At 69.1% G+C, this 26890-nt stretch overlaps 3 protein-coding genes and 1 long non-coding RNA gene across 4 annotated transcripts; 2 read left to right on the top strand and 2 right to left on the bottom strand.

The window, feature by feature from the left end:
- The first annotated feature begins 2909 nt into the window (after positions 1–2909).
- ZNF865 (zinc finger protein 865) lies at positions 2910–6089 on the top strand. Its single transcript, XM_054187785.1, is given in 2 exon segments — positions 2910–4690; positions 4692–6089. Coding segments are annotated over 2 exon segments (3075 nt in total). The 5' UTR covers positions 2910–2914; the 3' UTR covers positions 5991–6089.
- Positions 6090–9441: 3352 nt separating this feature from the next.
- LOC128903897 (uncharacterized) lies at positions 9442–10458 on the bottom strand. The gene is made up of 2 exons (XR_008464294.1): positions 10402–10458; positions 9442–10341 (listed from the first exon to the last, which is right to left on the bottom strand). It is a non-coding gene; the product is annotated as an uncharacterized LOC128903897 (long non-coding RNA).
- Positions 10459–10575: 117 nt separating this feature from the next.
- Positions 10576–12556, bottom strand: LOC128903898 (zinc finger protein 581-like). The gene is given in 4 exon segments (XM_054187784.1): positions 10576–10700; positions 10702–10758; positions 10760–11051; positions 12392–12556. Coding segments are annotated over 4 exon segments (510 nt in total). The 5' UTR covers positions 12436–12556; the 3' UTR covers positions 10576–10583.
- A 241-nt stretch (positions 12557–12797) lies between these two features.
- CCDC106 (coiled-coil domain containing 106) lies at positions 12798–26525 on the top strand. Its single transcript, XM_054187783.1, is given in 8 exon segments — positions 12798–13011; positions 13113–13221; positions 13814–13889; positions 14168–14257; positions 16870–17005; positions 18055–18258; positions 26186–26229; positions 26231–26525. Coding segments are annotated over 8 exon segments (1146 nt in total). The 3' UTR covers positions 26504–26525.
- The last annotated feature ends 365 nt before the right edge of the window (positions 26526–26890 follow it).

Raw genomic sequence — 26890 nt, 5'->3', positions numbered from 1 at the left:
GGGGGAATGAGCTACGTGGGGCCGCACGTGCCCGCCCCGGGGGGCGGGGCCGGGACGCGGTGGGGTTTGGCCAAAGCTCCCACGTGACGGGTCCGGGCCGGGTGACGCCACCGTCCCCCCACGCGCCCCCCTCACATGACACTTATCCTCCCTCCCCCCCCCAAATCCGTTGCCCCTGATTGGCCAGGAGCGGCCCCGCCCCGCCCAGGCCGCCATCTTTGAAGTGGGCATCGTGGCGCCGGGCGCCTACTTGGGAGCGGGTGCCGCACACCCTCCCCCCGCGCCATCTTGGGTGCGGGCGGCGCTGCCATCTTGTCTCGCGGCCGCCATCTTGGCCGGGGGGAGGCAGGCGCCATCTTTAGTGCGGGGCAGCGGCCCTTCCCCTTCCCTTCACACCCCCCCTCCCCTTCCTCCCAGGCGGATTTTGGGGGTCTCCGCGACCCCCCCCGTGTGTGTGTGTGTCCCGGTGTCCCGGACGCCTGGGTCGTCCCCCCCCCCCGTCGATTCCCTCCTCCCCCCGCAAAGGATTGCGGGGGCGGGGGTGGGCGGGGCTTTGCGTCACGTGCCCCCGGCCGGGGGTTTCCGGTTCCGGCGGGGGAGGCGCGTCCGCCCAGGCCCGTCCGTGGGGGCTCCAGGGCGGCCCCGGTCCCGCATCCCCCGATCCGGCCCGGCCCCCCCCCCCCCCCTCCCCCCGCCTCCCCCAGGATCCCCCCGCTCCGGTCCCAGTCCCGGGACGCCCCCCCCGCCCCACACGGACGGGCCCGGTTCGGACCCAGGTGAGTGACCCCCCCCCAAGCGCTCCCGGCCTCCCCCGGGGGTCTTCACCCCACCCCCTCCCACCGGGACTGAGGGACCCCCATAACCCCCCCCCATGAGGCCGTGGGGGACCCTAGAGCCGCCCCCGACCTCGAACCCCCCCAAAAAAATCCAAGGGGACCCCCCCAGCCCAGCCCCACGTCCCATCTCGGGGGTCTTTCTCAGCCCCATCCGCCCACTGTCCCCCCCCCAGGACCTCACAACCCCCCCAAAATCCACGGGGACCCTGTAACATCCCCCCATCCCACTTCTGGGCTCCTCCTGCACCCCATTTACCCCCTGCTCCCCCCAAAATCCAAGGGGATCCCCCATCCCAGCCCCACATCCCACCTCTGGGCTCCTCCTGCACCCCTTTTATCCCCTGCCCCCCCCAAAAACCAAGGGGACCCCCCCATCCCAGCCCCACATCCCTTCTCTGGGCTTCTCTTGTCCCCCATTTACCCCCTGCCCCCCCCAAAATCCAAGGGGACCCCGTAACCCCCCCCCACATCCCACCTCTGGGCTCCTCCTGCACCCCTTTTATCCCCTGCCCCCCCCAAAAAACCAAGGGGACCCCCCCAGCCCAGCCCCACGTCCCATCTCGGGGGTCTTTCTCAGCCCCATCCGCCCCCTGTCCCCCCCCCAAGACCTCACACCCCTCCCAAAATCCAAGGGGACCCTGTAACACCCCCCCATCCCACTTCTGGGCTCCTCCTGCACCCCATTTACTCCCTGCCCCCCCCTAAAAGCCAAGGGGCCCCCCATCCCAGCCCCACATCCCTTCTCTGGGCTTCTCTTGTCCCCCATTTACCCCCTGCCCCCCCCAAAATCCAAGGGGACCCCCCAGCCCAGCCCCACGTCCAATCTCTGGGGTCTTTCTCAGCCCCATCCGCCCCCTGTCCCCCCCCCAAGACCTCACAACCCCCCCAAAATCCAAGGGGACCCCATAACCCAGCCCCACATCCCACCTCTGGGCTCCTCCTGCACCCCATTTACCCCCTGCCCCCCCTAAAAGCCAAGGGGACCCCCCCAGCCCAGCCCCACGTCCCATCTCGGGGGGTCTTTCTCAGCCCCATCCGACCCTGCCCCCCCCCTCAGGACCTCACAACCCCCCCAAAATCCAAGGGGACCCCATAACCCCCCCCACATCCCATCTCTGGGCTCCTCCTGCACCCCATTTACCCCCTGCCCCCCCCTAAAAGCCAAGGGGACCCCCCCAGCCCAGCCCCACGTCCCATCTCGGGGGTCTTTCTCAGCCCCATCCGCCCCCTGTTGCCCCCCCAAGACCTCACACCCCTCCCAAAATCCAGGGGGACCCCATAACCCAGCCCCACATCCCATCTCTGGGCTCCTCCTGCACCCCATTTACTCCCTGCCCCCCCCTAAAAGCCAAGGGGATCCCCCATCCCAGCCCCACATCCCACCTCTGGGCTCCTCCTGCACCCCTTTTATCCCCTGCCCCCCCCAAAAGCCAAGGGAACCCCCCAGCCCAGCCCCACGTCCCATCTCGGGGGTCTTTCTCAGCCCCATCCGACCCTGCCCCCCCCCCAAGACCTCACAACCCCCCCAAAATCCACGGGGACCCCATAACCCCCCCCACATCCCATCTCTGGGCTCCTCCTGCACCCCATTTACCCCCTGCCCCCCCCAAAATCCAAGGGGACCCCATAACCCAGCCCCACATCGCACCTCTGGGCTCCTCCTGCACCCCATTTACCCCCTGCTCCCCCCAAAAATCAAGGGGACCCCATAACCCCCCCCATCCTACCTCTGGGCTCCTCCTGCACCCCATTTACCCCCTGCCCCCCCCAAAAGCCAAGGGGACCCCCCCAGCCCAGCCCCACGTCCCATCTCGGGGGTCTTTCTCAGCCCCATCCGACCCTGCCCCCCCCCTCAGGACCTCACAACCCCCCCAAAATCCAAGGGGACCCCATAACCCCCCCCACATCCCACTTCTGGGCTCCTCCTGCACCCCATTTACCCCCTGCCCCCCCCCTAAAAGCCAAGGGGACCAGGAGCCAGCTCCCCCCACCTCTGATTTTGGTCCCCCATCCCCAGGCCGCAGCGCCCCCCCCCCCCCACCCCCGCCGCCTCCCTCCCCCCCCCCCCGGGCGGAGAGATGGAAGCCAACGTCAGCGACGAGAGCGTCCACTTCCAGAGCTACCCCTTCGACTTCCTCGAGTTCCTCAACCACCAGCGCTTCGAGCCCATGGAGCCCTACGGCCACGAGCACCCCAAAGCCCTGCCCGCCCTCCCCTGCCCCCAGCCCCCCTTCGAATACCCCCCCCCGCCTGGCGCCCCCCCCTTCGACCGCATCCCCGCCGCCAAGCACAAGGACTTCAAGGCTGAAGGCGCCGCCGCCTCTTCCTCCTCTTCCTCTTCTTCCTCCTCCTCCTCCTCCTCCTCCTCCTCCTCACAGCCGAAAAAGGCGGAGGGCGGCGTCGGGGTGCAGGCGGGGGCCCCCCCTTTCCCCAGCCCGCCTGTCCCCCCGCCACCGCAGCCCCTCTTTGAGGCCGCCGGCGCCTTCAACGCTCCCCAATGGGGTATCGTGGACCTCTCCAGCCACCAGCACCTCTTCGGGGGGCTGAAACGGGGCGGGACGGTAGCGGTGGCCGCGGGGACGGCGGCGGCAGGGACTCCGTCAGCCCCCCCGGTCCCCCCGGAAGCGGCGTCGAAGGAGGAGAAGAGTTATTTCCGCCGGCTGAAGTATTTCATGGAGCGGCGTTTCCCCTGCGGCGTCTGCCAGAAGTCCTTCAAGCAGTCGTCCCACCTGGTGCAGCACATGCTGGTGCACAGCGGCGAGCGGCCCTACGAGTGCGGCACCTGCGGCCGCACCTACAACCACGTCTCCAGCCTCATCCGCCACCGGCGTTGCCACAAGGAAGCCACCGAGGAAGCCGGTGGCGGCGGCGGCGGCAGCGTCGCCCCCGCGGCGGTGGCCACCACCTCCGGCGTCATGCCGGCACCCAACGGGGCAGGCGGGGTCTTGCCAGCGCCCAACGGAGTCAACCCGCTGGCAAGTGGGGTCAACGCGGCGCCCAACGGGGTCAACCTGGCGGCGAGCGGCGTCATGGCGGCGCCCAACGGGGTCAACCCGGCGCCCAACGGACTCAACCCGGCGCCCAACGGACTCAACCCGGCGCCCAATGGGGTGAACCCGGTGCCCAACGGGGTCAACGTGGCGTTGAGTGGTGTCATCCCGGCACCCAACGGAGCCGCCGCGGCACTGAGCGGCGTCATCCCGGCGCCCGGCGGGGTCATCTTGGCACCCGGCGGGGTCATCCCGGCGCCCGGCGGGGTGACTTTGGCACCCGGTGGCGCCGCCCCGGCACCCAGCGGGGCCGGCCCGGACGGTCCCTTCACCTGCTCGCTCTGCTGGAAGGTCTTCAAGAAACCGAGCCACCTCCACCAACACCAGATCATCCACACCGGGGAGAAGCCCTTCAGCTGTTCGGTGTGTGCCAAGAGCTTCAACCGGCGTGAGAGCCTCACCCGGCACGTCAAGACCCACTCGGGGCTGCTGCGGGTGCCCTGCGCCGTCTGCGGCAAGGAATTTCGGGACCCGGCGTACCTCCTGCGGCACCAAGCCGCCCACAGCGGCCAACGTCCCGACTACAAGTGCGAGGTGTGCGGCAAAGCCTACGCCGCCCCACAGAGCCTCCTGCGGCACCGGCAGGTCCACACCGGCCCCAAAGCCGCCGCCACGGCGTACCCCGGCGTCCCCAAGGCAGCGGCGGTGGTGCCGGTGTTCCCCGGCGCCTACGCGGTGCCGGATGGCGGGGAGGCAAAGGCGGGCGATGGCAGCGGCGGCGGCGGCGCCTTCTTGTCCCCGCCGCCAGCCGCCTTGCTGGCGCCGGGGAAGAGTTTCGGCTGCGGCATCTGCGGGCGGGCGTTCGGGGCGGCGGGAGACGCTGAAGCGGCACGAGCGGATCCACACGGGGGAGAAGCCGCACCAATGCGCCGTCTGCGGCAAGCGCTTCCGCGAGTCCTTCCACCTCAGCAAGCACCACGTCGTCCACACCCGCGAGCGGCCCTACAAGTGCGAGCTCTGCGGCAAAGCCTTCGGCTACCCCCAGAGCCTCACCCGGCACAAGCAGATCCACCGCCTGCCTTTGCCCTGCGGGTTGGGGGGCGCCGGGAACCCCCCCGAAGGGCTGAGCTACGGCTGCGGCGAATGCGGCGAGCGTTTCCCCGACCTCTTCCGCGCCGTCAACCACAAGGAAGCCCACGCCGGGGAGAAACCCTACGGCTGCGACGCCTGCGGCAAAGCCTTCGGCTTCATCGAGAACCTCATGTGGCACAAGCTGGTTCACCAAGCCGCCCCCGAGCGGCTGCTGCCCGAGGCGGGGCCACCGGCCGAGAGCGGGCTGCAGCCCCCCGAGGAGCACCCGGTGGTGCCGAGCGGCGAGCGCTTCACCTGCGGCACCTGCGGGCAGAGCTTCAAGCATTTCTTGGGGCTGGTGACCCACAAGTACGTCCACCTGGTGCGGCGGACGCTGGCCTGCGGCGTCTGCGGGCAGAGCTTCGCCGGCGCCTACGACCTGCTCCTTCACCGGCGCCGCCACCTGCAGAAGCGTCATTTCGGCTGCTCCGTCTGCGGGAAGCGGTTTTGGGAAGCGGCTTTGCTGATGCGGCACCAGCGCTGCCACACCGAGGAGCGGCCCTACCGCTGCGCCGTCTGCGGCCGGGGTTTCCTCCGCTCCTGGTACCTCCGGCAGCACAAGGTGGTCCACACGGGCGAGCGGGCTTACAAATGCGCCCTCTGCAACAAGCGCTTCGCCCAATCCTCCAGCCTGGCCGAGCACCAGCGCCTCCACGTCGTCGCCCGCCCCCAGCGCTGCCAAACCTGCGGCAAGACCTTCCGCTACCGTTCCAACCTGCTGGAGCACCGCCGCGTCCACCTGGGCGAGAAGGTCTACCGTTGCGAGCTCTGCGGCAAGAGCTTCTTCTACCTGTCCTCCATCCTGCGCCACCAGCGCTCCCACGACGCCCGCCGCGACCTGCGCTGCTCCGCCTGCCTCAAGCTCTTCAAGGACCCCAAATATTTCAGCAAACACCTCCAGACCCACCAGGGCGGCCGCCCCTTCAAGTGCAGCACCTGCGGCGAAGCCTTCAGGAACACCTACGGCCTCAAGAAGCACCGGCACGGCCACAAGCTGGAGCGCCTGGCCGCCCTGGCGCACAAGGACGCTTGAGGACGACGGCGGCAGCGGCGGCGGGACGGGGAGGTGGCGGTGGGGCCGGGGGGACCGCGGCAGCGGCAGCGGCGGGGACGATGGGGCGCGGATCGGCGCGGAACGGCGGGGCTCGGCGCGGTACGACGGGGCTCGTGATGGGGCTCGGGGGCTCGGCACGGCTCGGCGTGGTGCGACGGGGCTCGGCGCAGTGCAAAAGGGATCATCGTGGTGCCGCGGGGCTCGGCACGGCTCGGGGCGGTGCAAAAATGGATCGTCGTGGTGCCGCGGAGCTCGGCACGGGGCTCGGCACGGCCCGGCATGGTGCAAAATGGATCATCGTGGTGCCACGGGGCTCGGCACGGCTCGGCATGATGCAAAATGGATCATCGTGGTGCGACGGGACTCGGCATGGGGTTTGGCACGGCTCGGCGTAGTGCAACAGGGCTCAGCATGGCTCGGCGCGGTGCAAAAATGGATCATCGTGGTGCCACGGGGCTCGGCATGGCTCGGCGTGATGCAAAATGGATCATCGTGGTGCGACGGGACTCGGCACGGCTCGGCGCGGTGCAACACAGCACATCACGGTGCCACGGGGCTCGGCACAGGGTTCGGCACGGCTCGGCGCGGCGCAAAGTGGATCATCGTGGTGCCACGGGGCTCGGCACGGGGTTCGGCACGGCTCAGCGCGGTGCAACGGGTCTCATCATGGTGCGACGGGGCTCGGCACGGCTCGGCGCGGCGCGGTGGGTCTTGGCACGGCTCGGCGCGGTGCAAAATGGAACGTCGTGGCTCAACGGGGCTCGGCACAGGGTTCGGCACGGCTCGGCGCGGTGCGATGGGTCTCGGCAGGGGCTCGGCGCGGTGCGACGGGACTCGGCCCGGCTCGGCGCGGTGCGACACGGCTCCCAGCGGCGCAACGGGGCTCGTGACGGCGCGACGGGGCCTCGGCGCGGCGTTAACGCGGCCCGACGCGGCTCGTCATGGCGCAACACGGCCCCACGCGCCGCGGCCCGGCTCATCGTGGTGCGAGACGGCTCGGCGCGACAAACCCGGCTCGGCGCAGCCCCGACCCACAGGACACGGGGGAAATGCCGTCCCCGGGGTGCACGGACACAACCCCCCCCCCAGCCCCACGCCGAGCCCGGACACCTGCGTGTGTCCCCCCCCACCCCGGGGGGTGTGGGGTGACCCCCTCCCCCAACCGCTCTCCTGGCCCCAGAGGGATTTTTTTAACACCGCAGGACTATAAATATAAATATAAATATAAATATATATATATATAACAAATATATATATAACGGAGAGTTTCGGCCCCCCCCACCGCCCCGCCCCCGCCACCTGGCAAAGGCGGGGGGGGGTGGGGGGCGTCCTGGCGCGGGCAGAGACTGGGCACAACTCGCCGCAGCGATGGGCGGGGGCTGGGGATGTACAGCCGAAGCCGACATTAAACCGTGGATGCGAGCCGGGGGAGGAGAGTCCTTCCGGGGGCGGCGGTCCTGGGGGGGGGGGTGGGGGGGGGGTGGGTGGAGGGGTTGGGGGGGGCGGGTCGAGGGGTTGGTTGGATGCTGGGTGGGTTGGTTACTGGACGGGTGGGTTGGTTATTTATCGATGGGTGGGTTGGTTATTTGATGGGTTGATGGCGGGGGTGGGTTGGATGATGGGTGGGTTGGTTGGTTGATGGGTTGGTTGAGGGGTGGGTTGGTTGAGGGGTGGGTTGAGGGGTGGGTTGGATGATGGGTTGGTTGGATGATGGGTGGGTTGGTTGGTTGATGGGTTGGTTGGATGATGGTGGGTTGGTTGAGGGGTTGATTGGATGATGGGTGGGTTGGTTGAGGGGTGGGTTGAATGATGGGTGGGTTGGTTGAGGGGTGGGTTGAGGGGTGGGTTGGTTGAGGGGTGGGTTGGTTGGTTGAGGGGTGGGTTGGTTGGTTGAGGGGTTGGTTGGATGATGGTGGGTTGGTTGAGGGGTTGATTGGATGATGGGTGGGTGGGTTGAGGGGTGGGTTGGATGATGGGTGGGTTGGTTGGTTGATGGGTTGGTTGGATGCTGGGTGGGTTGGTTACTGGACGGGTGGGTTGGTTATTTATCGATGGGTGGGTTGGTTATTTGATGGGTTGATGGCGGGGGTTGGTTGGCTCATGGGTGGGTTGTTTGGTTGATGGGTTGGTTGAGGGGTGGGCTGGATCATGGGTGGGTTGGTTGAGGGGTTGGTTGGTTGAGGGGTGGGTTGGTTGAGGGGTTGGTTGGATGATGGGTGGGTTGGTTGGTTGATAGGTTGGTTGGATGATTGTGGGTTGGTTGGTTGGGGGGTGGGTTGGTTGAGGGGTTGGTTGGATGCTGGGCGGGTTGTTTGGTTGGTGGGTTGGTTGAGGGGTGGGCTGGATCATGGGTGGGTTGGTTGAGGGGTTGGTTGGTTGAGGGGTTGGTTGGTTGAGGGGTGGGTTGGTTGAGGGGTTGGTTGGATGATGGGTGGGTTGGTTGATTGGGGGGTGGGTTGGTTGAGGGGTGGGTTGGATGCTGGGTGGGTTGGTTACTGGACGGGTGGGTTGGTTATTTATCGATGGGTGGGTTGGTTATTTGATGGGTTGATGGCGGGGGTTGGTCGGCTCACGGGTGGGTTGGTTGGTTGGTGGGTTGGTTGGATGATGGTGGGTTGGATGATGGGTAGGTTGGTTGGTTGATGGGTTGGTTGGATGATGGTGGGTTGGTTGAGGGGTTGGTTGGATGATGGGTGGGTTGTTTGGTTGAGGGGTGGGTTGGATGATGGGCGGGTTGGTTACTGGACGGGTGGGTTGGTTACTGGACGGGTGGGTTGGTTATTTGATGGGTTGATGGGATGATGGGGGGGTTGGTTGGCTCATGGGTGTGTTTAGTTAGTGGGTTGGTTGAGGGGTTGGTTGGTTGAGGGGTGGGTTGGTTGGTTGAGGGGTTGGTTGGATGATGGGTGGGTTGGTTGGTTGAGGGGTTGGTGGGTTGGTTGAGGGGTTGCTTGGGTCATGGATGGGTTGGTTATTCGGTGGGTGGGTTGCTTGAGGCTTGGTTGGCTCATGGATGGGTTGGATCATGAGTGGGTTGGTTATTTGATGGGTGGGTTGGATGATGGGTGGGTTGGTTGGTTGAGGGGTTGGTTGGGGGGTTGGTTGGATGATGGGTGGGTTGGTTAGTTGATGGGTTGGTTAGTTGGTTGATGGGTTGGCTTGGGTCACGGGTGGGTTGGTTGATGGATTGGTTGCTTAATGGGTGGTTGGATGATGGGTTGGTTGATTAATGGGTGGGTTGGTTGGTGGGTTGGCTCATGGGCGGGTTGGTTAGCGGGCGGGTTGGTGGGATCACGGGTTGGTTAGTTGCTGGGGTGGACGGTTAATGGGTGGTCGGATGATGGGTGGGTTGGCTCGTGGGCGGGTTGGTTAGTTGGGCGTTAGCTCATGGGTGGGCTCCCCCCGAATGAGACACCGGGAGACAAACGGAAAAACCAAAAAAGAGCTTTTTAATAATAATTAAAAAACAAAATAAAATACAACGTCAAGTTGGGGAGAGCCTGGGGGGGACCTCGCACGGGGGCGGGGGGAGCAGCTTCACAGGGGGACAGGCAGCGCAGACCCCATCCCCCGGGCCACCGTCCCTCCGTGCAGGAGCCCCGAGGCCACCGTCCTTCCACGTCCCCAACCCCGGGGCCACCATCCCTCCGTGATGAGCTCGACAATGAGCCTGAGGGCCACCATCTCACGATGTCCCCAAAGCCAGGGCCACCATCCCTCCACAACGACCTCCACGGCGACCATCCCTCCACGTCCCCAACCCCTGGGCCACTATCCCTCTACGGATGACCTCCATGGCCACCATACCTGTATGGATGACCTTCATGGCCACCATCCCTCCATGGAGAACCTCCATGGCCACCGTCCCTGTATGGATGACCTCCATGGCCACCATCCCTCCACATCCCCAACCCCTAGGCCACCACCCCTCCACGATGACTTCTGTGGCCACCATCCTCCATGGACAACCTCCATGGCCACCATCCCTGCATGTCCCCAACCCCTAAGCCACCACCCCTCCATGGATGACTTCCGTGGCCAGCATCCTTCCATGGATGACCTCCACGACCACCATCCTCCATGGGTGACCTCCATGGCCACCATCCCTCCATGTCCCCAACCCATGGGGCCACCATCCCTCCATGGATGACCTCCATGGCCAACATCCCTCTATGATGACTTCCGTGGCCACCATCCCTCCGTGGATGACTTCCACGGCCACCATCCCTCCACAATGACTTCTGTGGCCACCACCCCTCCATGGATGACCTCCACGGCCACCATCCCTCCATGTCTCCAACCCATAGGCCACCACCCTTCCATGGATGACCTCCGTGGCACCATCCCTCCATGTCTCCAACCCATAGGCCACCACCCCTCCATGGATGACCTCCATGGCCACCACCCCTCCACGGATGACCTCCACGGCCACCATCCCTCCACACCCTTCCACCGCAAACCCCACGCTCACCGTCTCTCCCCACCCCACCCTGCCCCCCCCACGCCCCCCCCCCCCCCCCATCCCTATCTCACGCCACCCCACCCCCCCCCCCCCCCCCCGCCACGTCCCCATCACGGCGCCGGCGGCCGGGGCAGATGCTTGCGCCTGACGTGTCGTTGGAGGGTGTTCCTCTCCCCGAACCGCATGTGGCAGTGGGGACACTGGAAGGGTCGTTCCCCCGTGTGCACCCCGCTGGTGGTGGGCCAACTCCCCGGAGTCTCGGAAGCGCCGGGGGCAGAGGGGGCAGGCGTGGGGGCTTGCGGCCGGCGTGGGTGTATTTGTGCCTCTCCAGGTGGGACGTTCTCTTGAAGGCTTTGCCGCAGGCGCGGCAGACGTGGGGCTTGTGCTCGGAGTGGGTGATGCTGTGTCGCTGCAGGTAGGAGAGGTACTCGAAGGACCGGCCGCAAACCGGGCAAGAAAAAGCCCGACGGAGGGTGCCGGGACCCCCCGGTTCGGCCACCAACACCGTATAGGGCAGCCCTTGGTTGTCGATCAACAGGTAGCGACCCCCGGATGGGGGGCTGGACCCACGGCGAGAGCTGGAGGAGGAGGAGGAGGAGGACGGTGGGTCCACGGGCGGCGGCGGCGGCGGAGGCGGAGGTGGGGGGGGGCGGCGGCGGCGCGGGGGGCGGCGGCGGGGGGTGGTTGGGGGTCTCGGTGCGGCTGTGGGGAGATGGGGGGAGGGGTGTTAAAGGGGGTGCTGGATGCCTGGGTTCCCAGGGGAGCAGATGGCGGGGGGGGGGGGGGGGGGGGGTTCACGGACACCTGGGGCCCCAGGAATGGGGGGGGGGGGGTAAGATATAGGGGTTCCCAGGGGTTGGGGGGGTTTGGGGGTCTCAGACACCAGGGCCCCTGGCGGGGGGGGGGGCAGATCTGGGGGTCCCGCACACTTGGGTCCCCCGGGGGGGGCAGATATGGGGGTCCCCGACTCCTGGGTCCCCGGGGGGGGGTCAGATATGGGGGTCCCGGACACCTGGGTCCCCCGGGGGGGGGCAGATATGGGGGTCCCGCACACCTGGGTCTCCGGGGGGGGGTCAGATCTGGGGGTCCCGGACTCCTGGGTCCCCCGGGGGGGGGGTCAGATATGGGGGTCCTGCACACTTGGGTCCCCGGGGGGGGGTCAGATATGGGGGTCCCGCACACTTGTGTCCACGGGGGATATGGGGGTCCCCGACTCCTGGGTCCCCGGGGGGGGGGCAGACATGGGGGTCCCCGACTCCTGTGTCCCCGGGGGGGGGCAGATACGGGGGTCCCGCACACCTGGGTCTCCGGGGGGGGGTCAGATCTGGGGGTCCCGGACTCCTGGGTCCACGGGGGGGGGTCAGATATGGGGGTCCTGCACACTTGGGTCCCCGGGGGGGGGGTCAGATATGGGGGTCCCGCACACTTGGGTCCACGGGGGGGGGTAGATATGGGGGTCCCCGACTCCTGGGTCCCCGGGGGGGGGCAGATACGGGGGTCCCGCACACCTGGGTCTCCGGGGGGGTCAGATCTGGGGGTCCCGGACTCCTGGGTCCACGGGGGGGGGGTCAGATATGGGGGTCCTGCACACTTGGGTCCCCGGGGGGGGGTCAGATATGGGGGTCCCGGACACTTGGGTCCAACGGGGGGGGGTAGATATGGGGGTCCCCGACTCCTGGGTCCCCGGCGGGGGGGTCAGATATGGGGGTCCCGGACACCTGGGTCCCCCGGGGGGGGGGGCAGATATGGGGGGTCCCGCACACCTGGGTCTCCGGGTGGGGGTAGATATGGGGGTCCCCGACTCCTGGGTCCCCGGGTGGGGGCTGATATGGGGGTCTCCTTGGGGGGGGGGGGGCAGACATGTGGGTCCTGGACTCCTCCTCCCCTTCCCTCCCCCCCCGCCCCCTCCCCCCGTTACCTCCCGGCGGCTCCGCGCCCCGGGCCCCACCTGGGGCCCTTCATGGGGCCCCGCTCAGGCCGCGGCGTCTCCGGCGGGGACGGAACCCGGCTGCGGGGCTCGGGGTGGGGGGGGGGACACGGGCCGTGCGGGGCCGCCGCATCGGGGTCCCCCGGCCCCGCGGGGCGGGAGGGGGGCGCCCGGCGGGGGGGGGGGGGGGAAGGAGGAAAGGGGGGGGGGGGGCGCTGGGCTCGCCCCGGTGTCTCAGCGTTTGGTGTCCGGGTGGAAACGCGGCGCGGAGACGCGTTCCCCCCGCTCCCCCCCGGCCCACCCCCCCCGCGGGACGCGGAGTTTCTGCTCCCCCCTCCTCCTTGCGCGTCCTCCACCCGCCCCTTCCGTCGTTCCCCCCCCCACCTCCCCCGCGGGGATGTTTTTCGCCCCCGCTCAAGGGCGGTTCTTTCGCGACGCTCCCGCCCCCTCCTCCCCCGCCAACTCCGCTCGCCGCCTCTCCTCCTTTCGCCCGCGGCCGCGCTCGGGAATTTTGCCCCGGTCCCTACATCAGCTGGCGGGGGCGGGCGGCGGCTCAGGGAGCGTCGCCAAAGAGCCGCTCCCGAGCGCAGCCGAAAAAGCATCCCCGCGGGGTGGGAGTCGGGGGGATGTGTGTGGGGGGAGGCGGGGAGGGGCGGGTTGGGGTGGGGGGGTAGAGCGAAGGACCGACCCTCCCCCCACCCCCCCAAACAAGTCGCCCCCCCCCCCCAACCTTCTTCGCATCGCCCTTCGCCGCAGCTCCCGGCGGCTCTTTGCAGACGGTCCCTGCCCGGGCGGCGGCCGCCGGGCGGATGCGGAGCGGGGTGAGCGCGGGGGCTCGGCCGGGACCCCCCCCCCCCCCCCCGGCCCCCAACAGGGGGACCCCCCCACCCCCAAGAGACACCCCCCCCCCCGCCCGGCTCCCCTCGCCCCGCTTCGGGAAGGACCCCCCCGTGTAGGGTCCCGTTTTTTTTGGGGGGGGGGGGGGCATTTTTTGGGGGGGGGGGGTGGGGTGTCCCGGTTTTCAGGGAGGTCCCGGTTGGGGCGGGAGGGGGCAGTCCCGGTTTGGCGGGGGGGGGACGGGTGCGGGAGGTCACGGTTTGGGGGGGGTGTCTCGGTCTGGAGGGCACTAGTTTTGGGGGGAGGGGGTTGGGGGGGGTCCCTGGAGGGGGGGGGAGTCCGGTTTTGGGCGTCCGGGGGTCCCCTGGGGGGGGGTGGTTTCAGGTGGGGGGGTTTCAGGGGGTGTCCCCGTTTTCGGGGGGTCCAAGGGGGGTGTCCTCGTTTGGGGGGTTGCCGGGGGGGGGGGGGGGCGAGTCGGTCTCGGGGCTTTGGGGGGGTCCGGGGGGGGGGGCCCCAGTGCCACTGAACCCCGCTGACAACCCCCCCCTCCCCCATTCCCCCCCCCCCCCCCCGCAGCGTCCCGCCGAGGTGCCCGGAGGCAGCGGGGGGGCCGGGGGGGTCCCCGCCATGGCCGACCGCCGCCGCCGACCCGGTACTGGGGGACCCGGGGGGGCTTGCGGGTGGGGGGGGGGTGGGGGGGACCCGGGCACCCCCCCCCCCAGGAGGTGTCAGGGGGCTGGGGACACGAGTGGGCCTTGGGGGGGGGGTAGGAGCCCTCATCTGGGGGGATATCAATGCCCGGGGGGGGGGTAGGGACCATCTTGGGGGGTGCTGGGGGGTCAGGGTGCCCCGGAGGGGGGGGGGGGGGGGGGGGGCTGTGTGATAGTGACACCCCCCCCCCCCCCGTGCCCCCCCCCCCAATCAGTGAAGAAGGATGAGGAGGCCTTCGAGATCTCCATCCCCTTTGAGGAGCCCCCCCACGTCGAGCCCCCCATCTTCTACAGCCTCAGCCCCCCCAGAGCAGCTTCGAAGGTGGGGGGGGGGGTGCCCGGGTCCCTTTTTGGGGGGGGGGGGTGGGCGGGGGGCGCGGGAGGATGAACAGGGTGGGGGGTCCCCAGGGGGTTGGGTCTGAGGCGGGGGGGACACCCCAGAGCCCCCCCACTGTGCACCGGGGACCCTCCCCAGACCCATGCCCCCAGGCCCCCCCCCCCCCCCGCCTTGGGTCCCCAAGTGCCTCTAGGGAGAAGGGGGGGGTTGGGGGGGCATATTTTTAGGGGGGGGGGGGTCTATAGGGCAAAGGGGGGGTCTTTAGGGGAAGGGGGGGCCTTAGAGAGAAGGGGGAGGCTTTTGGGGGTGTCTTTAGAGGGAAGGGGGGGTCTTGGGAGAGGTCTCTAGGGAGAGGGGGGGTCCTCCAGGATGTGGAGCTGAGGGTGGGGGTCCCCAGAGCCCCCCAGTGTGGGTTGGGGGGGACGTGGGTCTGAGGGTGGGGGTCCCCAAGGCATGGGGGGGTCCCCAGGACCAGGGGGCTGGGGGGGGGGTCCCCAGAGCCCCCCAGTGTGGACTGGGGGGGACGTGGGTCTGAGGGTGGGGGTCCCCAGGGCATGGGGGGGTTCCCCAGGGCCGTGGGCCTGAGGGGGGGTCCCTGGGGGTCCGCAGAGCCCCCTGATTTGGGGTTGGGGGGGATGTGGGTCTGAGGGTGGGGGTCCCCAAGGCATGAGGGGGGTCCCAGGGCCGTGGGCTGAGGGGGGAGTCCCCGGGGGTCCCCAGAGCCCCCCAGTGTGGGGTTGGGGGTGCCCGAGTGGGGATGTGGGTCTGAGGATGGGGGTCCCCAAGGCATGGGGGGGGTCCCCAAGGCCATGGGGCTGAGGGTGGGGGGTCCCCAGACCCCCCTGATGTGGGGTTGGGGGGGAGGTGGGTCTGAGGGTGGGGGTCCCCAAGGCATGGGGGGGTTCCCCAGGGCCGTGGGGCTGAGGGTGGGGGTCCCCAGACCCCCTGATGTGGGGTTGGGGGGGAGGTGGGTCTGCCCCCCTGATGTGGGGTTGGGGGGGGAGGTGGGTCTGAGGGTGGGGGTCCCCAAGGCATGGGGGGGTTCCCCAGGGCTGTGGGGCTAAGGGGGGGGTTCCCAGACCCCCCCAGTGTGGGGTTGGGGGGGAGGTGGGTCTGAGGGTGGGGGGTCCCCAAGGCATGGGGGGAGTCCCCAGGGCCGTGGGGCTGAGGGTGGGGGTCCTCAGACCCCCCTGATGTGGGGTTGGGGGGGATGTGGGTCTGAGGGTGGGGGTCCCCAAGGCATGGGGGGGTTCCCCAGGACCAGGGGCTGAGGGGGGGTCCCTGGGGGTCCGCAGAGCCCCCCAGTGTGGGGTTGGGGGGGATGTGGGTCTGAGGGTGGGGGTCCCCAAGGCATGAGGGGGGTCCCCAGGGCCGTGGGGCTGAAGGGGGGAGTCCTCGGGGGTCCCCAGAGCCCCCCAGTGTGGGGGTTGGGGGGGAGGTGGGTCTGAGGATGGGGGTCCCCAAGGCATGGGGGGGGGTCCCCAGGACCAGGGGGCTGAGGGTGGGAGTCCCCGGGGGTCCGCAGAGCCCCCCAGTGTGGGGTTGGGGGGGATGTGGGGTCTGAGGGTGGGGGTCCCCAAGGCATGGGGGGGGTCCCCAGGGCCGTGGGGCCTGAGGGGGGGAGTCCCCGGGGGGTCCGCAGAGCCCCCCAGTGTGGGGTTGGGGGGGAGGTGGGTCTGAGGGTGGGGGTCCCCAAGGCATGGGGGGGGGTCCCCAGGGCCGTGGGGGCTGAGGGTGGGGGTCCCCAGACCCCCCCTGATGTGGGGTTGGGGGGGAGGTGGGTCTGAGGGTGGGGGTCCCCAAGGCATGGGGGGGTTCCCCAGGGCTGTGGGGCTAAGGGGGGGGTTCCCAGACCCCCCCAGTGTGGGGTTGGGGGGGATGTGGGTCTGAGGGTGGGGGTCCCCAAGGCATGGGGGGAGTCCCCAGGGCCGTGGGGGCTGAGGGTGGGGGTCCTCAGACCCCCCTGATGTGGGGTTGGGGGGGATGTGGGTCTGAGGGTGGGGGTCCCCAAGGCATGGGGGGGTTCCCCAGGACCAGGGGGCTGAGGGGGGGTCCCTGGGGGTCCGCAGAGCCCCCCAGTGTGGGGTTGGGGGGGGATGTGGGTCTGAGGGTGGGGGGTCCCCAAGGCATGAGGGGGGTCCCCAGGGCCGTGGGGCTGAAGGGGGGAGTCCCCGGGGGTCCCCAGAGCCCCCCAGTGTGGGGTTGGGGGTGCCCGAGTGGGGATGTGGGTCTGAGGATGGGGGTCCCCAAGGCATGGGGGGGGTCCCCAAGGCCATGGGGCTGAGGGTGGGGGGTCCCCAGACCCCCCTGATGTGGGGTTGGGGGGGAGGTGGGTCTGAGGGTGGGGGTCCCCAAGGCATGGGGGGGGTCCCCAGGACCAGGGGGCTGAGGGGGGGGGTCCCCGGGGGTCCGCAGACCCCCGTGGGGCTGAGGGGTGGGGGTCCCCAGACCCCCCTGATGTGGGGTTGGGGGGGGGGTGGGTCTGAGGCTGGGGGTCCCCAAGGCATGGGGGGGGTCCCCCAGGACCAGGGGGCTGAGGGGGGGGTCCCCGGGGGTCCGCAGACCCCCCCGGGGCGCGGGCGCAGCTGCACTTGGCCCTGGAGCGCAACGCCTGGCTGCAGAAGCGCATCGAGGACCTGGAGGAGGAGCGGGATTTCCTGCGCTGCCAGCTCGACAAGTTCATCTCGGGGGCCCGCGGGGGGGACGGTGAGGGGGGACGCGGTGGGGGGGGGACGGGACACCCGGGGGACGTGGGGGGGGCACGCGGTATGGGGGGGAGGCGGGGGTGTGGGGCGGCTCAGGGCGGGAGGGAACGTGGGGTCTGGGGGGGACGTGGGGACATGGGGACGGGGGGTTTGGGGGGGACACGGGGGGACACACAGGGGGGGACACGGCAGGGGATGCGGGGGGGGATGCTGAGGGCAGGGGGTGTGGGGGGAGGCGGGGATGTGGGGAGGTTCAGGGTGGGGGGATGCGGGGTCTGGGGGGGACGTGGGACACAGGGACAGGGGGTTTGGGGGGGACACAGTGCGGGGGGGACACGGCAGGGGATGTGGGGGGGATGCTGAGGGCAGGGGGTGTGGGGGGAGGCGGGGATGTGGGGAGGCTCAGGGGGGGATGTGGGGGCTGGGGGGGGACGTGGGGACACAGGGACGGGGGGTTTGGGGGGACATGGAGGGGACACGGTGGGGGGACGTGGGGGGGCAGGGGGTGTGGGGGGAGGCGGGAATGTGGGGAGGTTCAGGGCAGGGGGACGCGGGGTCTGGGGGGGACGTGGGGACACAGGGACGGGGGGTTTGGGGGGGGACACGGGGGTCGGGGGGACACAGTGGGGGGGACATGGGGGGGACACGGCGGGGGACGTAGGGGGGATCCTGAGGGCAGGGAGTGTGGGGGGAGCGGGGATGTGGGGAGGCTCGGGGGGGGGATGTGGGGTCTGGGGGGGCCGTGGGGACAGGGGGGATGGGGGGGACATCGAGGGACATGGGGACATGGGGACGGGCGAATGTGGGGTTATGGGGCGGGGGGGGGGGAGGGACACACACACGGGGATGTGGGGCCAAGGGGGGTGTGGGGTGATGGGGCGTCTGGGGGGGGCACGAGGAGGGGGTTTGGGAGGGGGGGATGTGGGGAGAAGGGGACGGGGGGGGGACAGGAGGGTGCTCATGGGGACAGGGAGGGGGGGGACACGGGGACATCGGGGGGGGGGTGGGGGGGTGGGGGGGGAGCGCTGTGGGTCCCTCCGGCGCTGAGCGCTGCCCGCAGAGGAGCACGGCCGCGGGAAGGCGGCGGTGACACGGCGGGGGGGACGCGGGGGGACCCCCGCCCCGGGGAGGTGACGGACAACGACAGCGTCGCCTCCTCCCTCGGCCCCTCCGAGGACGGCGGCACCGCGGAGCGGAGACGCCACAAACCCAAAAGCGGCGTCACCCGGCGTCGCGTCGGCAAAGCCCGGACCCGCGAGAGACAACGGGGTGAGACCCTGGGGACACCGGGGACGTCGGGACCCCCGGGGGACACCGGGAACCTACGGGGACCCGATGGGGGACACTGGGAGCCTCTGGGGACACCAGGACCATCCAGAACCACTCCCCCCCCCACTCCCCGGGGACACTGGGACCCCCTGGGGACCTGGTGGGGGCACTGGGAACCTCAGGGGACACCAGGACCATCCAGGACCCTCGGGGGGACACCAGGACCCTCTGGGGACACCTGGGACCCCCTCTGAACACTGGGGACCCTCTGGGGACACCAGGACCATCCAGAACCACCACCCACCCCACCGGGGACACTGGGACCCCCCTGGGGACCCTCCAGGACCCCCTGGGGACACTGGGACCCCCCTGGGGACACTGGGAACCTATGGGGACACCGACACTCACTGGGGACACTGGGAGCCTCTGGGGACCCCGATGGGGACACTGGGAGCCTCTGGGGACACCAGGACCATCCAGAACCCCCCACCCCCCCCCGGGGACACTGGGACCCCCCTGGGGACACCGGCACTCACTGGGGACACTGGGAGCCTCTGGGGACCCGATGGGGACACTGGGAGCCCTCTGGGGACACCAGGAGCATCCAGAACGGACCACCCCCCCTCCCCGGGGACACTGGGACCCCCTGGGGACCCTCCAGGACCCCCCTGGGGACACTGGGACCCCCTGGGGACCTGGTGGGGGCACTGGGAACCTCAGGGGGACACCAGGGACCATCCAGGACCCTCGGGGGACACCAGGACCCTCTGGGGACACCCTGGGACCCCCTCTGAACACTTGGGGACCCTCTGGGGACACCAGGACCATCCAGAACCACCACCCCCCCCCCACCGGGGACACTGGGACCCCCCTGGGGACCCTCCAGGACCCCCTGGGGACACTGGGACCCCCCTAGGGACACTGGGAACCTATGGGGACACCGGCACTCACTGGGGACACTGGGAGCCTCTGGGGACCCGATGGGGGACACTGGGAGCCTCTGGGGACACCAGGACCATCCAGAACGACCCCCCCCTCCCCGGGGACACTGGGACCCCCTGGGGACCTGGTGGGGGCACTGGGAACCTCAGGGGACACCAGGACCATCCAGGACCCTCAGGGGACACCAGGACCCTCTGGGGACACCTGGGACCCCATGGGGACACTGGGGACCCTCTGGGGGACACCAGGACCATCCAGAACCACCACCCCCCCCACCGGGGACACTGGGACCCCCTGGGGACACTGGGAACCTATAGGGACCCGATGGGGACACTGGGACCCCCTAGGGACACTGGGAACCTATGGGGACACCGGCACTCCCTGGGGACACTGGGAGCCTCTGGGGACACCAGGACCATCCAGAACCACCCCCCCCTCCCCGGGGACACTGGGACCCCCTGGGGACCCTCCAGGAGCCCCTGGGGACACTGGGACCCCCTGGGGACACTGGGAACCTACGGGGACCCGGTGGAGACACTGGGAGCCTCTGGGGACACCGTCACTTACTGGGGACACTGGGAGCCTCTGGGGACCCGATGGGGACCCTGGAGCCTCTGGGGACACCAGGACCATCCAGGACCCTCTGGGGACACTGGGACCCCCTGGGGACACTGGGAACCTATGGGGACACCGGCACTCACTGGGAACACTGGGAGCCTCTGGGGACCCGATGGGGACACTGGGAGCCTCTGGGGACACCAGGACCATCCAGGACCCTCTGGGGACACCAGGACCCTCTGGGGACACCTGGGACCCCGTGGGGACACTGGGGACCCTCTGGGGACACCAGGACCATCCAGAACCACCACCCCCCCCACCGGGGACACTGGGACCCCCTGGGGACACTGGGAACCTATAGGGACCCGATGGGGACACTGGGACCCCCTAGGGACACTGGGAACCTATGGGGACACCGGCACTCCCTGGGGACACTGGGAGCCTCTGGGGACACCAGGACCATCCAGAACCAGCCCCCCCTCCCCGGGGACACTGGGACCCCCTGGGGACCCTCCAGGAGCCCCTGGGGACACTGGGAGCCTCTGGGGACCCGATGGGGGCACTGGGAACCTCAGGGGACACCAGGACCATCCAGGACCCTCTGGGGACACCTGGGACCCCGTGGGGACACTGGGGACCCTCTGGGGACACCAGAACCATCCAGAACCACCCCCCCCCACCGGGGACACTGAGACCCCCTGGGGACACTGGGAACCTCTGGGGACCCGATGGGGACACTGGGACCCCCTGGGGACCCTCCAGGAGCCCCTGGGGACACTGGGACCCCCTGGGGACCTGGTGGGGGCACTGGGAACCTCAGGGGACACCAGGACCTTCCAGGACCCTCTGGGGACACCTGGGACCCCGTGGGGACACTGGGGACCCTCTGGGGACACCAGGACCATCCAGAACCCCCCCGCCCCCTCCGGGGACACTGGGACCCCCTGGGGACACTGGGAACCTATAGGGACCCAATGGGGACACTGGGACCTCCTGGGGACCCTCCAGGAGCCCCTGGGGACACCAGGACCCTCTGGGGACACCTGGGACCCCGTGGGGACACTGGGGACCCTCTGGGGACATTGGGACCCTCTAGGACCCACTGGGGACACCAGGACCCTCTGGGAACACCTGGGACCCCCTTGGGGACACCAGGACCCCCTTGGGGACACTGTGACCCCCCTGGGGACACTGGGGTGTCCCATCCCCCCCCCCCACTATCTCCATCCCTGTGTCCCTTGTCCCCATCCCGTCCCCACGTCCCTGTGTCCCCCACCCCTCTATCTCCATCCCCGTGTCCCTCGTCCCCGTCCCCATCCCCACCTCCCTGGATGTCCCTGTCCCCCACCCCTGCATCCTTCTGTCCCCGTGTCCCTTGTCCCCATCCCGTCCCCACCGTCCCTGTGTCCCCCACCCCTCTATCTCCATCCCGTGTCCCTTGTCCCCATCCCGTCCCCATGTCCCTGTGTCCCTTGTCCCCATCCCGTCCCCACGTCCCTGTATCCCCCACCCCTCTATCTCCATCCCTGTGTCCCTTGTCCCCATCCCATCCCCGTGTCCCTGTCCCCCATCCCCACGTCCCCGTGTCCCTTGTCCCCGTCCCCATCCCCACATCCCTGGATGTCCCCGTCCACATCCCCCACCCCATGTCCCTGTGTCCCTTGTCCCCATCCCATCCCCATGTCCCTGTGTCCCCCACCCCTCTATCTCCATCCCCATGTCCCTTGTCCCCATCCCGTCCCCATGTCCCTGTGTCCCCCGTGTCCTTGTGTCCCCCTGTCCCCATGTCCCCCATCCCCGCGTCCCCGCCTCCCTTGTCCCCATGTCCCCGTCCCCCCCGTGTCCCCCCATCTCTGTATCCCCGTCACTGTGTCCCTTGTCCCCATCCCGTCCCCGTGTCCCCGTGTCCCCCTCCCGTGTATCTCCATTCCCATGTCCCTTGTCCCCATCCCGTCCCCACGTCCCTGGATGTCCCTGTCCCCCATCTCTATATCTCCGTGTCCCTGTGTCCCTTGCTCCCCCATGTCCCTGTGTCCCTTGTCCCCATCCCATCCCCACATCCCTGGATGTCCCCGTCCACATCCCCCATCCCATGTCCCTGTGTCCCTTGTCCCCATCCCGTCCCCACGTCCCTGTGTCCCCCGCCCCTTTATCTCCATCCCCGTGTCCCTCGTCCCCGTCCCCATCCCCACCTCCCTGGATGTCCCCGTCCCCCCACCCCTGCATCCTTCTGTCCCCGTGTCCCTTGTCCCCATCCCGTCCCCACGTCCCTGTGTCCCCCACCCCTCTATCTCCATCCCCGTGTCCCTTGTCCCCATCCCGTCCCCCATGTCCCTGTGTCCCTTGTCCCCATCCCGTCCCCACGTCCCTGTATCCCCCACCCCTCTATCTCCATCCCTGTGTCCCTTGTCCCCATCCCATCCCCGTGTCCCTGTCCCCCATCCCCACGTCCCCGTGTCCCTTGTCCCCGTCCCCATCCCCACATCCCTGGATGTCCCCGTCCACATCCCCCACCCCATGTCCCCGTGTCCCTTGTCCCCATCCCATCCCCATGTCCCTGTGTCCCCCACCCCTCTATCTCCATCCCCATGTCCCTTGTCCCCATCCCGTCCCCCATGTCCCTGTGTCCCCCGTGTCCTTGTGTCCCCCTGTCCCCATGTCCCCCATCCCCGCGTCCCCGCCTCCCTTGTCCCCATGTCCCCGTCCCCCCCGTGTCCCCCATCTCTGTATCCCCGTCACTGTGTCCCTTGTCCCCATCCCGTCCCCGTGTCCCCGTGTCCCCCTCCCGTGTATCTCCATTCCCATGTCCCTTGTCCCCATCCCGTCCCCACGTCCCTGGATGTCCCTGTCCCCCATCTCTATATCTCCGTGTCCCCTGTGTCCCTTGCTCCCCCATGTCCCTGTGTCCCTTGTCCCCATCCCATCCCCACATCCCTGGATGTCCCCGTCCACATCCCCCATCCCATGTCCCTGTGTCCCTTGTCCCCATCCCGTCCCCACGTCCCTGTGTCCCCCGCCCCCTTTATCTCCATCCCCGTGTCCCTCGTCCCCGTCCCCATCCCCACCTCCCTGGATGTCCCCGTCCCCCACCCCTGCATCCTTCTGTCCCCGTGTCCCTTGTCCCCATCCCGTCCCCACGTCCCTGTGTCCCCCACCCCTCTATCTCCATCCCCGTGTCCCTTGTCCCCATCCCGTCCCCATGTCCCTGTGTCCCTTGTCCCATCCCGTCCCCACGTCCCTGTATCCCCCACCCCTCTATCTCCATCCCTGTGTCCCTTGTCCCCATCCCATCCCCGTGTCCCTGTCCCCCATCCCCACGTCCCCGTGTCCCTTGTCCCCCGTCCCCATCCCCACATCCCTGGATGTCCCCGTCCACATCCCCCACCCCATGTCCCCGTGTCCCTTGTCCCCATCCCATCCCCATGTCCCTGTGTCCCCCACCCCTCTATCTCCATCCCCATGTCCCTTGTCCCCATCCCGTCCCCATGTCCCTGTGTCCCCCGTGTCCTTGTGTCCCCCTGTCCCCATGTCCCCCATCCCCGCGTCCCCGCCTCCCTTGTCCCCATGTCCCCGTCCCCCCCGTGTCCCCCATCTCTGTATCCCCCGTCACTGTGTCCCTTGTCCCCATCCCGTCCCCGTGTCCCCGTGTCCCCCTCCCGTGTATCTCCATTCCCATGTCCCTTGTCCCCATCCCGTCCCCACGTCCCTGGATGTCCCTGTCCCCCATCTCTATATCCCCGTGTCCCTGTGTCCCTTGCTCCCCCACGTCCCTGTGTCCCTTGTCCCCATCCCATCCCCACATCCCTGATGTCCCCGTCCACATCCCCCATCCCATGTTCCCGTGTCCCTTGTCCCCATCCCATCCCCACGTCCCTGTGTCCCCCACCCCTCTATCTCCATCCCCCGTGTCCCTTGTCCCCATCCCGTCCCCATGTCCCCTGTGTCCCTTGTCCCCATCCCGTCCCCACGTCCCTGTGTCCCCCACCCCTTTATCTCCATCCCTGTGTCCCTTGTCCCCATCCCGTCCCCACGTCCCTGTGTCCCCCACCCCTCTATCTCCATCCCCGTGTCCCTCGTCCCCGTCCCCATCCCCACCTCCCTGGATGTCCCGTCCCCCACCCCCTGCATCCTTCTGTCCCCCGTGTCCCTTGTCCCCGTCCTGTCCCTGTGTCCCCCACCCCTTTATCTCCATCCCTGTGTCCCTTGTCCCCATCCCGTCCCCACGTCCCTGTGTCCCCCACCCCTTTATCTCCATCCCCGTGTCCCTCGTCCCCGTCCCCATCCCCACCTCCCTGGATGTCCCCGTCCCCCACCCCTGCATCTTCTGTCCCCGTGTCCCTTGTCCCCCGTCCTGTCCCCACATCCCTGTGTCCCCCACCCCTCTATCTCCATCCCCGTGTCCCTTGTCCCCGTCCCGTCCCCATGTCCCCTGTGTCCCTTGTCCCCATCCCGTCCCCACGTCCCTGTGTCCCCCACCCCTTTATCTCCATCCCTGTGTCCCTTGTCCCCATCCCATCCCCGTGTCCCTGTCCCCCATCCCCACGTCCCCGTGTCCCTTGTCCCCGTCCCCATCCCCACATCCCTGGATGTCCCCGTCCACATCCCCCATCCCATGTCCCCGTGTCCCTTGTCCCCATCCCATCCCCATGTCCCTGTGTCCCCCCACCCCTCTATCTCCATCCCCATGTCCCTTGTCCCCATCCCGTCCCCATGTCCCCTGTGTCCCTTGTCCCCATCCCGTCCCCATGTCCCTGTATCCCCCACCCCTCTATCTCCATCCGCATGTCCCTTGTCCCCATCCCGTCCCCACGTCCCTGTGTCCCTTGTCCCCATCCCGTCCCCACGTCCCTGTGTCCCCCACCCCTCTATCTCCATCCCCGTGTCTCTCGTCCCCGTCCCCATCCCCACCTCCCTGGATGTCCCCGTCCCCCCACCCCTGCATCCTTCTGTCCCCGTGTCCCTTGTCCCCGTCCTGTCCCCATGTCCCTGTGTCCCCCACCCCTCTATCTCCATCCCCGTGTCCCTTGTCCCCGTCCCGTCCCCATGTCCCTGTGTCCCTTGTCCCCATCCTGTCCCCATGTCCCTGTGTCCCCCCACCCCTCTATCTCCATCCCCGTGTCCCTTGTCCCCATCCCGTCCCCACGTCCCTGTGTCCCTTGTCCCCCATCCCGTCCCCCACGTCCCTGTGTCCCCCCACCCCTTTATCTCCATCCCCGTGTCCCTCGTCCCCGTCCCCATCCCCACCTCCCTGGATGTCCCCGTCCCCCACCCCTGCATCCTTCTGTCCCCGTGTCCCTTGTCCCCGTCCTGTCCCCATGTCCCTGTGTCCCCCCACCCCTCTATCTCCATCCCCGTGTCCCTTGTCCCCATCCCGTCCCCATGTCCCTGTGTCCCTTGTCCCCATCCCGTCCCCACGTCCCTGTGTCCCCCACCCCTCTATCTCCATCCCCGTGTCCCTTGTCCCCATCCCGTCCCCATGTCCCTGTGTCCCTTGTCCCCATCCCGTCCCCACGTCCCTGTGTCCCCCACCCCTTTATCTCCATCCCTGTGTCCCTTGTCCCCATCCCATCCCCGTGTTCCTGTCCTCCATCCCCACGTCCCCGTGTCCCTTGTCCCCGTCCCCATCCCCCACATCCCTGGATGTCCCCGTCCACATCCCCCATCCCATGTCCCTGTGTCCCTTGTCCCCATCCCATCCCCATGTCCCTGTGTCCCCCACCCCTCTATCTCCATCCCCGTGTCCCTTGTCCCCATCCCGTCCCCATGTCCCTGTGTCCCTTGTCCCCATCCCGTCCCCACGTCCCTGTGTCCCCCACCCCTTTATCTCCATCCCTGTGTCCCTTGTCCCCATCCCATCCCCGTGTCCCTGTCCCCCCATCCCCACGTCCCCGTGTCCCTTGTCCCCCGTCCCCATCCCCACATCCCTGGATGTCCCCGTCCACATCCCCCATCCCATGTCCCTGTGTCCCTTGTCCCCATCCCATCCCCATGTCCCTGTGTCCCCCACCCCCTCTATCTCCATCCCTGTGTCCCTTGTCCCCATCCCGTCCCCACGTCCCTGTGTCCCCCACCCCTTTATCTCCATCCCCGTGTCCCTTGTCCCATCCCGTCCCCATGTCCCCGTGTCCCTTGTCCCCATCCTGTCCCCACGTCCCTGTGTCCCCCCGCCCCTCTATCTCCATCCCCGTGTCCCTTGTCCCCATCCCGTCCCCACGTCCCTGTGTCCCTTGTCCCCATCCCGTCCCCACGTCCCTGTGTCCCCCACCCCTTTATCTCCATCCCCGTGTCCCCTCGTCCCCGTCCCCATCCCCACCTCCCTGGATGTCCCCGTTCCCCACCCCTGCATCCTTCTGTCCCCGTGTCCCTTGTCCCCGTCCTGTCCTCCCCCCCCGCCGCTGATTGTCCCCGTGTCCCCCGCTCCTTGCAGTGAAGGACGCCGACGGGGTCCTCTCCCGCTACAAGAAGATCCTGACCCACCTTCCAGAAGCTGAAGAGCATGAGCCGGGCTTTCGAGCACCACCGGGTGGATCGGAACACGGTGGCCCTCACCACCCCCATCGCCGAGCTCCTGCTGGTGGCCCCCGAGAAGCTGGCGGAGGTGGGGGAGTTCGACCCTTCCAAGGAGCGGCTCCTGGAATATTCCCGACGTTGTTTCCTGGCCCTCGATCCCGACACCCTCCAGAAGGTCCAAGCCCTCAAAAAGAGCAAATTGCTCCTCCCCATCACCTACCGCTTCAAGCGGTGAAGGGGCGCGCGGCGGGGGGGGGGACGGGGACGGACACGGGGGACCCGGCGGGGGGGACGATGACGACACACACCCCCCCCTCCCCCTTCCCGACAGACCCCCCCCCCCCCCCCTCAACCCCATCCCTCCAACCCCATCCCTCCATTCCCCACCTGGGATGGAGCCCCCCCCAAGCCACCTGGGAACCCCCCCCGCCGTGCTCTCCCAGTAGGGTGGGACCCCCCCCCCCCCCCGGTCTGGGACAGGAGCCCCCCCCCAAGCTGCCTGGGACACCCCCACGCTCTCCCGGCAGGGTGAGACCCCCCCCCAACCTGACCGGGACCCCCCCCTACGCTCTCCCGGCAGGATGAGACCCCCCCCCCTAGGACCCTACCCCCAGCCCTGACA

The sequence above is a fragment of the Rissa tridactyla genome, unplaced genomic scaffold, assembly GCF_028500815.1.
Source record: "Rissa tridactyla isolate bRisTri1 unplaced genomic scaffold, bRisTri1.patW.cur.20221130 scaffold_731, whole genome shotgun sequence".
In the NCBI taxonomy this organism is placed as follows: Eukaryota; Metazoa; Chordata; class Aves; order Charadriiformes; family Laridae; genus Rissa; species Rissa tridactyla.
The sequence above is the reverse complement of the archived record's forward strand: the minus strand, read 5'-3'. Positions and strand labels throughout refer to the sequence as shown.